We start from the raw sequence: 12,548 nt of genomic DNA, 5'->3' as shown, positions 1-12,548 counted from the left end.
AACCTACATAAACGTCTTTACATAACATCAAAACTGTTATTTCTTCACATTTTGTCGATAATTTTAGTTCTACTTCTTGAATGTTTTGAACTAAATGTTTTACATATTGCACCTTTAATCAATGAAATCCAATGCAGTTTCCATCTAACTGGAATGAAAACCTGTGTATTATGTGTATTTTAAGTGGCAAATTGATGTCTTCTTTCTGCAGTGTCTCCAGTGTTCTCATGTGCTGTCTTCATTGGGCAGAAGCTGTAATTAAAATGACATCTAGAATATCAATTCACCCAGAGAATTAAAATACAAAACAACACATTTTATCCCAGTGAGGAAATCAAATATGTAATTCACGTCTATATCAGTTCAAACCAAAAGAATGATCTGATCATTGTTGAGGCATCCATACTTACGTGAACACTTTCACTATCTGTGTCCGGCCGCTGCCATTTGTTTCTAGACAAGATGCCAAAGACAACCAATCCAAAGGCCACAGTGAGGATGCCGAGGGAATTAGCAAACTTTGCTTCCACAGGCAGTGAGTTATAAGGTTCACCGCTGCTTCCGTTACTACAACAGACAGAGAAATTAAGTTCATGGGTTCAGTTTTGTAAATGGTTGATTTTTTGGCTGACTGATTTATAGTGCAACTTCTGCATCACACTTTTTTTAATGTGTGTGTAAAATTATGTGTGATATTGGCTGTGTTGTGATCAGTTAGATATTTGAGCTCTTACAGAGTAAGTAGCAGTTTCTCATTGATACCACTGATGCAGGAGGTCAGACTGAGGACCAAGATGGCTTTTCCCATCCAGATATGGACTGGTTTCAGGGTGCTACGGAACCACATTGTAGAACAAGGAAACAAGAAGCCAGCCAGGCCAAGGACCCACTATTAGCAGCATGGTGAAATGACAACAAGGGAAGGATTCAGTGTTTTCTTACAGAATAATTCATAATTAAACATTTCATATGAACAACAGGAGGTTCATATCTGTTATCCATACCTGGAATGTAAACATTACCACAGTACAGAGCCCCACCCAGCTGTGCAGAGAGTACAGATCAGGGATGTGGGAACCACTGTGGAAGTCAAACACGGCACACAGGCCCAAGACGGACAGAAACAGAGCCAAAAGCATCAGTCCAGCATGAACCAGTTTCCAGGTGTTCTTCTTCTGCTTCCAGGTGAATGGTGCGCGATACACAACGGCCGCTGCAAGTTGAGGAATAAATAAGGCAGACAGTGCATTTGTAATCATTTGCTATTTTTTGCTTTTCATTGAAATTGCTAAATAATTACTTGATATTGGCACTGTCATTTTACAGTTTTAAAACTGAAAAGTCAGAGGATATTTTCACTTACGTTTCACATTCAAATCATCTAGTTTATGCACTCATCCAGTGAAAAAATTAATGTGTTCAGTGTCTGCATAGATTATTATTAAAATAATAACCAAATCCACTAGTTTTCAGCAGTTTCATTGAGTGACAGTATTTTCAGGCTCAGTCAGCCACAGTGAAAAATCATTTCAGCTGAGACATCTACGAGGAATGATGATTCACTACTAAACAAAACCCTGATCAATTGCTGGAAATCAATTCATTCATAACGGTGCAATAGATTTGTGCAATGTATTAATCCATCCCTGTATCTACACAAAAATGAACTGAAATATAGCTGTTAATAAACATTTTCAAGAGTTTTTGCCCCAGAAACGTTGAAGGGATACTCCAGTAATTTAGAGCTACAATTAGTTATGTTGGGGGACTCACAAGTAACAGAAAAAGCTTCACACACACTGGATCCTAAAGTAGTCATAATGCAGCACAGAAGCATCTTTTGTTCTCCTTTGACTCTTTCTGCCTGACAAAATGCCCATATCTTTCAAATACCACACTTCCAATCAATAACACAGCCTTTCTATTAAAGATTTTAAGTCTCAATCCAAGATAACCCCAATGACAGAATCTGGTTTATTTTCTCCCTTCAGAGCGACAGAAGATGGAGATATTGAACTGTTTTCACATTTCAATATAACGAGGAGTTGACAAATAACTGATCGATATCTGTAAAAATGACCTTTAAGGCAAATATTATTTCTTTGTATGGTCAGTGGTTGACAAATGATCCAAGATATTGGGGTATATTTAATCATAAAAGTCCTGGTTGCATTTAATTTAAAGATATCTCTCTGTAAACTACCAACTGCATCCTCCAAACTGATCATACGACTGAATCAACACCTCTCTGAAACAGTTTCATTAAAAAGAAAAAACATTATAACCTTCACGCAGAGAGGATTTATTGCCTGACTGTTAGTAACCTACCGTTGCCATACAGAACCACCAGCCCAGACACCATGAGGACAGGATGCCAGTTGAACTGCAGAGCTGAGCCATCCCAGGAGAAACCACCTCTCCAGTGGGAGTTCCAGTACGTCACAAACAGCAGACAGAACAGGCCCAAACACACACACAGTGCGTAGGTGAGGTAGAAAAACACAGACGGCCTCATCGTACCTGTGAGTTTGGGAGGGAGATGTCATATATAGAACATGGTGAGTTTATGTGAGTGTCTGAATGATTAAAAAAGATAATTTACTTGAGTAAAAGTAATTAAACAGTGTAAAAAAAGTACAGTCTTTGTCTGATCCAGATATTACAAGCATTAGAAATGTTACTTAGACAAAAGTGTATCTTATATATTTAAGAAGAATTTAGTTTAAAAAGTAATATTACTGTAGAACAGCCAATTTCATATGTAGATTATTTTACTGATATACTCATGTGTAAGTGTAGGCTGTACAGTAGCTGTTATATATTGTTGGTCAGTTCTGTCTCTAACAGCGTAAATCCCCAAACTTATAATAGCCATTATGGCCATAGTTTAGGTCCTAATTAATTTATAATAAATTAAATAAATTTTCTTGAACGAGTGGAGGAAGAGCATTTCAACCTGTTTTTAATCCAAATGAACAATAAAGTATAGGGTGCACTAGAATTATTTTGAATGTTGTAATTGCAGGCTTAAGACTCAAATATAGACTAGCGAATAATGAGATATAAGCAGGGAAACATACATTATAATTGAATATATTAATTATACAGTATGTATGAAAAATCTTAATTAGTAACTGAAGCTCTGCAGTATAAATAAGCATGAAGTGGTAAAAGTATCTCAGTACAGTACTAATATCACATAAATGTACTTTGTTACATTCCATCACTTCTCAAAACACACAGAACAATGTTAAAAAAAAAAACCTTTAAAGGCATTATAACATTTTGAGCTTAACTTTTCAAAAACAAACCGTCCGTGTACCGATTAGTACTCACCAGGCGAGTGCTTCTGTCCCTCCAGTGAATCCTGCCTCTTTACGCTCCTTCTACTTAAAGATGATCCCAAACCACAACCATAAACATCAATTTTCCTGTTGTCCTACTTAACATTTTACGTCCATTCATTTATAGATCGTCTCAGATTGTTAGGATGAAGTTGAATAGGTCTGGTGGGTAAAAGAGGGATGGTTTTACTGGGACCAGGTCTGTTTTGGTCTAAGGGTTGTGTGCAAAAGAAAGATTACAAAACAGATTTCACGTGTCGTAACATAACTCACTTTTTGCTTGGTCATGTTGATTTGCTATATAGACTCTCCTGTTTATTACAAAGCAAACTTACTGTAACATTAAAGTAGTAATAATAAGACATATTTATATAGGACAGGGTATATAAAATACTCCTTTGCTTTGGTTTCGCATGCTGTATTATATTTGACAATGATTTATAGATGAAGTGTTGTAAGCATGAACCATCACAAATATGTTTTTGTATAACTTCCTTTTAACAGACCTATAACATGCTTGACTACATGCATTTTTTGTTTGTGCATGAACGGAGTCACAAAGTAAGGTGTTATGAAGATGTTTTTTTTCTTTTTCAAAACAACCATGTGGCTGATAGAGACCGCTTACCATATCATATAATTTAGCACAGACCTCCAGTATGAATAAAGCCTCCACTGTTTAGCAACAATTCTGAGCTCCGGACTAAAGCAGATGATCACTGAGTCTGTCACGCAGGCAGAGTGACACCAAATGAACGTGTAATCTCATTTTACTATGAAATGATGCAAAGGTAGGAGGAGCGTGAAGCTGAGCAGCACTTTTATTGAAGGCACTTAGAGATAGGTTATGTTAACAGCAGTAAGAACTCAGATGCTCAATGCATAGTTTGATTAATTCAGACCTGTGACAGCAAAACAATACACTATTCTGCATGTGAACAAAGGTGTTAATCTACACATCATAGAGCAGCACAGTAACTGGAGCACTCAGCGCCATGTTGTGCATGATTTGCTTGGAACAAATGTTTTCGTCATCTTCATCCTCCACAAAGACGGACAGAAAGTGATCAGCGTTCCAGGGCACTTCCTGAGTCTGAGAGGCCAGCACACGGATGCTCTCGGTGTCTTTCCTGAAGTTGAACTTTTTGTCAGCAGGAAGCACAGACGAGCTCTTCCAGCTCTTATCGTCGCCTCCAGACTGGGAGGAGATGAAGGCGTCAATCTCCAGAGCCTTCTCTGTGACGAATACTCGGACGTTCCTCTTGCTGTAGTTGCTCATTTGGGATGCGGTGTTGATGTTTCCCATTTTGTTTTGTTTGATGTGATTGGTCTGACTGGTCAGGACTGCAGAAAATAAACAGTGATATTCATCATAAACTGGATTCAAATTTGTGGACATATCCCACACAATGTACACTATTTCCCCACATTTGAATACTGTTTTAAATCTTATATATTTACAATATCTTAAGCTTTGAATATGTAACAACTCACATTTAAAATTCTTATTTTTACTCTAATCATCTTTCTTTATTGCACACTACATTTTAGCACAGACACAGGAACATGCCACCAAGCAAAGTAGCAACTTTTGAATTTTAGACATTACAAAGCAATAAAACTTTTCCACTCTGGTGAAGCAGAATGATCAATGTCAAATTAGGATTTTGAACACGTATATTACACCATCCATGCCAGCTTTTGATAGATTTATTCTGTAAATGAATAGAAAACACATGCACTACATATTTAACACACATGACTTAACAAAACAGGTTTAGTTTCTTAGCGTCTATTCTGGGTCAAAGACAGAATGAATTCCTACCTGCTGCAACAACGAAGGCAAGGTGACAATACGATAAACTGCCACTGCCTTCCTGACCTACGCAGTGTGTGTTTTATGGACAAAGCCTGATAACATGCAAAACCTTGTAGCACAGCTACCACAGGGCAATAAACTGTATGTACCTGCTTTAAAAGGGCAGCCCAGTGTGGCCCACATCTGTGAACTCAACTGTTTTGTCGGTGAAAAGACATTAATAATACTAATTAACAACATCCTTGTTGAGTTGTTAAATGCTTATTTAGAAAAAAAAGTGTAACTGGTTTGAAAGATAAGGCTGGTGTTATTCTTACTGTCAATAAATCATGAAACAATTAAACCAACAATGTGTTAGTCCATCTCTCAATATTTTTTTACCTCTCCCACCCTGCCTGTGGCCCATTCGTTCTACTGGATCTTTAAAAACAGGTAAAAAATACATAATTTCATTTTTAAAAAAGGCTGATAATTCCCTAAAGCAGCCGGGCACTCAAATCGTTGACAACGTCAATCAAAAAGGAGTAAATAGTGCATTTGTTGGGGACTATTTTTAGTTGCGGATTAATGAGTATTTCTGGAAGCAGGACGGCGTATGTGGGATTGCCTCCAAACAAACATACAGTGAACATGTCACTGATGTGTTTTTACTAGTTTTTGGACAATGGAGTTAGATAGAACAGAGGAAAAAGATATATCAGGCTCTGAGATAATACTTTGTATTATTATTATTGTATTCATTGTTGGCTTGGGTCTTTTTATGGGACTATAGGAACAATAGAGAATATCAGTAACATTTTAAGTTAAGTATGTTTTCATGTGAACATTATAGAAAAACAACAAGTTAAAGTGGTACAGTTTGAAGTGGAGAAGCTCCATGACCCATTAAGGACAAGGTTACATTTCCTAACGAGGTATACCACTGTGAAAGTGATAGAAAGTTGCCTCTCTGTAGTTACAGCACCTCGTTAGATAGCGCCATTATTTGCTGCATAGTTTGCATATTCAAAATGAAAACGCAGCAAAGATAAGAGCATTTTTCTGTTGAGTTTATGCTGCCTTCCAGCCCTCATTCTCAGCACAATGAGGCCGTGGTTGCTGCTGGTGTCCCTGTTCGTCTCTGACCTGAGTCCCCTTGGAGACGGGGACTGGGTCGTGGAAAACTACAGCTGGAGTTTGTACAGAAAACTGCTTCTCAATGGACAGATGACTCCCAGAGGACAGGAGAAAGTTCAGACCCAAACTAAACGCCACTGCATGTGTATCCAGAAAAATTATGTGTATGTTGCTGTGCTGCACAAACAGAAGACCTCCCACTTTCACTGGGCGTACACAGTCCATGATGATCATGGATGCCGTTTGTCTCAGCAGGAATTTACAAGAATAATCCATAAGAATCATATTCCAGCACTGGTATGTTTATTTAAATCAGTATTAGTGTGAATTTACTTTATTAATGTACTACTTTGTAGGTTACGTCCCTGTGGTGTGTTCAACTTATACCACTATGTTCCAAATGTTCTGTGAGCAAAATCTCACATTTCAATTAACACATTATTTATTTCTAGCCTCTGTTCTGTCCCTCCAAAGCGTGTGCATGATATGTCAGCATCACAGGTGGGATGGACACCTTTTACAAGGCAGCCAGATCACACTACATAAAAGCATGAAGCTGATTATTAAACAAACATTAACAACACGGTTTATTTTTGTCTTCATTTCACACTGTTGATAATCAGAATATCTGACATGCAGCATGTTTTTGCACCTGTTTATGGAAGAGCAGAGAGATTTCCAACTAAAGCTTTACACTAGAAAGAGAGACTTTACTTTAAAAACCGGCTTTGTACATACACTTAGAATATTACTAGAAAGATTGCTACAAATGAGAAGGAGATTATAAAAGTCATGGTTAAACAGACATATCGAAATAAATTAACTAAAAGAAAAACTGCAACAGTTGTGGACATGTGAATAACTCCCTTTGAGATTTCCTTCTTTCTCTTTAACCATATACCCAGATATCAATGAATGCTGCATGGTCGACAGTGTTTGTAGTTGAGTAGTGTGTGAGGGGAACCACATGCCGTTAAAGTAAAAGCTAAACATGGACACATGAAAGCTCTAAACCATTAAATTTTTTTTTAAAAAGTACTATTCTAGCTCTCTTGGAGGCTGAGCTCATCAGAGCACTCACATGCTCATAAGGGTGCTGGCAAGCTACCATTTAGCAGGTTTATAATTGTCACAATGTTAACCTACTAGCATTCTAGCATTTGCTAATCATCTCCATATATAAAGTAGGTCAAGCAGCATGTTATAATTCTGCAGATATTTGACCATAAACCAAAGCATTGGATAATTTTGAACCAAAGATGGAACCAGATGACAAGTTGAGGGGAAACTGAATGTCCAAATTCTGTGGTAATCCATTCAATATTTATTGAGACATTTTTTCTGAGGCCCATGAACCAAACCCAAAGTTTCATGGCGTTCTGTCTCATCGTTTATACTTTAGTCTGGATCAAAGCTGTGGACCGGGTATTGATGCCCCTAGAGCCATACGGCCAGCAGTGTTTTTATGTTAAAGCTCATGCATTTGTCTCTCTTCTGCCACTCCAGGTTGTTTTTCCTGTTCAGGTGAAGGAAAAAAGTGTTCCAGCATTTCTGGTGAAGCCCCATACTCTACCAGCGCTTCATGTTATTAGCAAGGTCACGTCGACTAAGGCTGGCGGTGGAACCAGTCATATTGCCATGGATATAATAAAAGATCACCCAGATACGGGGTCTGCATGGTTACGCCATCATCGCACAGCTGCCCCAGGCCACAATTTTCAGGCTTTCTTACTGAAGAAATCCAAAAGCTGGGTACCCGCCACCATTGTTCAACTGCAGAAAATGCTGACAAAGAGATGCTGCACTGCCACAACTATAAATATTATTTCCTGCTGTTTTAAAGAGGGTGAAATAAGATCAGCGCTGAACATCAAGAAAGTATCCAAACAACAGATGGCACAACCACAAATAAGACAAAAAGAGAGCACACAGCGAGCCATGGACATTAAAGTTCCCATGGAGCCTGATGGACAACAGCTTTCAAATGCTGCACTCAGTCAACATGACATTTTCCAAGCTGCTACTCTGCACTCTGGCAGCTCTTCAGTGAAAACTTCTGATATATCACAATTAGAGATTCAGAGAAAAGCAGTCCGAATTATTAAGAAAAATGAACATTTGAACTGGAAAGACGAGCCCTTGTTGCAAAAAAGTGTTCAGAGGCAACAATCTTTAAAAGATGCATCTGGTGCGTATAAAGATGACGGATTCTACATTAAGAGGCAACGCTTGTTGGTTTCCAGAGAGAAGACAGGATCCATAAATAGACTGCAGTATAAGATGAGGGGTACTCATAATAATAAAGAGGATTTAAGTGGAAAAATAATCACAAAACAAGCAGAGTCTAGACGCCCGGAGGGAGAACGTGAAACAGAAAAATCACATACAAATACTATTGAAAATGGAAACCAGAAAAGATTAGCATACATTTTACAAGCAGACTCTACACATAAAGCAGATAATAATGTTGATCACAAGCAAATGCTTACTGAGGTGGGAGAAGTCTTAATCATGGTATTCCTTCCAGACACTGAGAGAGAAGCAAAAACAGAGCCATTATTGCAAAGAAAACTTATTCTGAACACAGATACTGGCTGGAAAACTGTAAATATACCCATAATGCAGCTGGAAAACCCCCCACCCATGACTGACGTTATTAAGGAAAACTTTAATATTGAACCAGATAACTCAAAATGTCAATGCTTGACAGAAATCCCATTTTCAGTAGAAATACATGCACTGGATAGAACAGAGGGAATGGATATAAAACCAGCAGAAAGTGCAGCTAAAGTAACTACAGCATCTGCATACACTGAGGGACAGACCGCAGAAATGAGAGAGAAAATAGAGCAAACAGAGACTAATGACACACCTCACGAAAATATGAGCATAAATAATACTAAACAAGAGGAAAATGTTCCATCAGAAGAATCCGTCATACCTTCACCTCCCTCGCTCAAAACGATGGAAACAGAAACTGCAAAAACTGAGCTTATGGCGGAGACAACTACAGTAAACATGGAGATAAAAGACACAACTTCGAGTACCGAAGTCTTCAATCAAGACAGCACACAGAACGCATACGGACTGCCAAGTACAGAGAAGACCCCAGTGACCACAATGAGTCCAGAATCTGAGACTGAGCCCAGATTCATAACATGGGAAATGAATAATAATGTACAAGCTCCGACTGAAAAGTTATTCTCGGGCCTCAGGATGAGAGAAGACGTCCTGGCAGATATAACCAAATTGCACGAAGGCGCAGAGGATGGAGAAAGAGCGGCAACAAACAGGCCAGCAAATGAAAGACAAGAAGACCAAAAGGATCCAAAAGTGAACTCATTCAGATTTGCAAAACCATCACAAATAATCCACAAACAAGCCATGCTTCCTAAAGTAAGTGAAGTTACAGTACCAGACTTCTATGACAGTCCAAGTAAAAGTAAAATAATGGTTCCACATTCTGGGAAATACATTTAATCGCTTTCTGGCAGATTAGCTTAGTTTAGCACAAAGAGTGAAAACGGGGCAAACAACTAGCCCGGCTTTGTCCAAAGGTAACAAAATCCTGCTAATAGCACAGTTTAAGTTCACTAATTAACACATTATATCTAATTTGTTAAATCCCTATGAAAACCACTTCCTAGGGATTATTTTTTGACAGTAACTTCCTTGAGTTTATGCTGGTTGCCTGGAAACAGTGCAGCACATAGAAGAAGCAACTGCTGTTTTTAGCCTTTGGTTTTTCTTTGAGATATAAAATGTGAATTAGTGAGATTTAGAGGTGCTGGTAGGCAGATTTTGTTGCCTTCCAACAGAGCCAGGCTAGATATTTTCCTATTTCAAGTGTTTGTGCTAAGCTAAGCTAATCGGCTGCTGGTTTAAGCTTTATATCTAATGGAGTGGTATCAATATGTTCTTCTAACTTTACTTTTGACTTTTTCTGTGCCAGAAAGGGAATCTATTTATTTCCTAAAATGTCAAACTTTGATAGAGTTACCTAAATAAATTGAGGGAAATGTGTGCAGATGATAAAAAAAGCTATATCCATTAGGGGGGATCTGAATGAAGATAAAACTGCAATATGCTGCAAGCATGTTAATAATTTAAATAACTATAATCAGATGCATTATTGATCTTGGAGAGGAAAATGTGTGCTTTGCATAATAACAGGAGATTTAATATATAGTTATTTGCTCTAATCCTGTAATACTGTAAGATGAAATGAGTCACATTTCTCAGCAGTGAATGTACTGATGAAAGGTTCTCCTCCACAGACTACAGATGACAATATGCCACTCTGCAGAGGTTTAATACATCGCACTAAAGCTGGTTGGAAACACTGTCTGGAGCGATTTGCAGGGATGGGATCAAAGATGTTTTCCTCAATGGAACCAGCAGCTGCATTTACGGATACAGGAGACGAGGAGACCACATCTATCAGAGACCACAAAGACAGTCCTCTCAGTGATGACGAATATGATCATTTCTATTATTTTGATGGCATACTGAGAAGAGTTCAAAATAATTTTTACCCCGATTACAAGAGACAAAAACGGCGAAAAAGGAACAACGACAACACGGAGAACAATGTTTCCACAATGAGAAAAAAAGGAGACACTCGTGAAAATCTCCTCAGTTTTATCCAACGTCTTACTTTAAGGAAAAAAGCCAGTCACTTAAAATTGTCAGGCAGGCACTGAGGCACTCACTGATACTGAAAAACTGGACCAAATACAGTTAAGAACTAACAGTGCTGACGTTTATTTTTACCTGCTGGCCTGTAAATAAAAGGCAATGTCCTGATAGAAGAGTTGAGCCTGCCATGTGAGAATATTATCAACTCGACACATCTCGACAGAGTATAGAGGGAAATGCACAGATTAAAAGCTGTATGAATAAGCAGGGAACATACAAGCATTTCTTTGTGATGTTGATATGTGTTCAATAGACAGGACTTTAGTATACTGATGCTATTATGGCCCTGCCTGTCATTTTTGCTGTATATATTTAGCTTTATACTTTGTATATGGTGATAATGTCCATCAAAGTAACACAAAGTAACACAACTTCTACCTCTGATTGTAGTTCATAATAGCCTTTAGTAGATTTGTTTTGTCTACAATAAACTTATTAATCAGCTGTACTGCAAGACAATTCAAATGGCTGCAGTATGTATGTTTAAAGTGACTACATACTAGTAAAAACTGAGTTTTGTAGTCTGTTTAGTAAAACATTTAATCCATGGCTTCATATGATTTTACAATCTTAAAGCTAACCCTAAGTTGTTGAGTCTTGACACATACTGCATTGCTGTCTTTGTTTTCTGTTACCTTAGTTGAACAAGTTTGTTAATTAAAAGAGATTTAGCATAGCACTCTGATTGTTGGTCTCATAATGGACAAAAAGGATCCAAATAAATGCATTCTTCTTCCACTTCAAAACCAGGTGCCTACATTACCCACAATGCAACAGTTTGACAGAAGATTCAGGTGCGTTATGCTAGCAGTGGCTAATGTAGCCTTGAGTCAAGGAAGGTCTGGTGATCTAACTTTACACCATAAGATTTCAACAACAAAGGGTTTTATACAACCTTTTTTTCACATATGCAGTAGTACAGTGTAGTGTAAAATCTGTGGCGCTCCCCTTTAATGTGTAGTGTGCATAACATTATGAGCACTGACTGGTGAAGTGAATAAGACTGATTATCTCGATATCATGGCATCTGTCAGTGGCAGGGATATAACAGGCAGCAAGTGAACATTTTGTCCTCAGGATGAGGAAAAATGGGCAGCGTGAGGATTTGAGTGACTTTGACAAGGGCCAACTTGTGATGGCTAGACAACTGGGTCAGAGCATCTCCAAAACTGCAGCTTTTGTGGGGTGTTCCCGGTCTGCAGTGGTCAGTACCTATCATCAAAAGTGCTCCAAGGAAGGAAAAGTGGTGAACCGACGATAGGGTGCCCAGGTGGTCATTTTGATCTACAGAACCCTGGAAAATGTGTAACCAAACATGAAAACATCAGTAATTCCAGGCAATTCAAAGACGATTATCTGTACAAAACATTTATTTAAAATTGAAATAAAAACAGCTTTGATGTATTTGCATAATTTATATCTGAAATCCATGACAAGCAAACAATAACTAAGGAAGAAATGGCTTAACGGCAACGCACAGAACGTTTTGACAAAAGTAAAAGGAAGTTAATTGAACAGTTTAGGACTTGCAATTAAATACATAAAAGTAAAAACAGATTTTTTTTTTAAAA

The 12,548-nt window shown here is 38.0% G+C and overlaps 1 protein-coding gene across 1 annotated transcript; it reads right to left on the bottom strand.

The window, feature by feature from the left end:
- Nucleotides 1-225: 225 nt before the first annotated feature.
- LOC118332904 (cytochrome b ascorbate-dependent protein 3-like) lies at nt 226-2,515 on the bottom strand. Its single transcript, XM_035668338.1, has 5 exons — nt 2,329-2,515; nt 1,005-1,213; nt 735-889; nt 411-558; nt 226-252 (listed from the first exon to the last, which is right to left on the bottom strand). The coding sequence occupies exons 1-5, from the start codon at nt 2,513-2,515 to the stop codon at nt 226-228; spliced, it is 726 nt and encodes a 241-aa protein (XP_035524231.1).
- Between the last annotated feature and the right edge of the window lie 10,033 nt (nt 2,516-12,548).

Source organism: Morone saxatilis, unplaced genomic scaffold (assembly GCF_004916995.1).
Source record: "Morone saxatilis isolate NCDOM2014 unplaced genomic scaffold, NCSU_SB_2.0 Contig21, whole genome shotgun sequence".
Lineage (NCBI taxonomy): Eukaryota > Metazoa > Chordata > Actinopteri > Moronidae > Morone > Morone saxatilis.
This window is presented reverse-complemented; position numbering and strand designations above follow the sequence as displayed.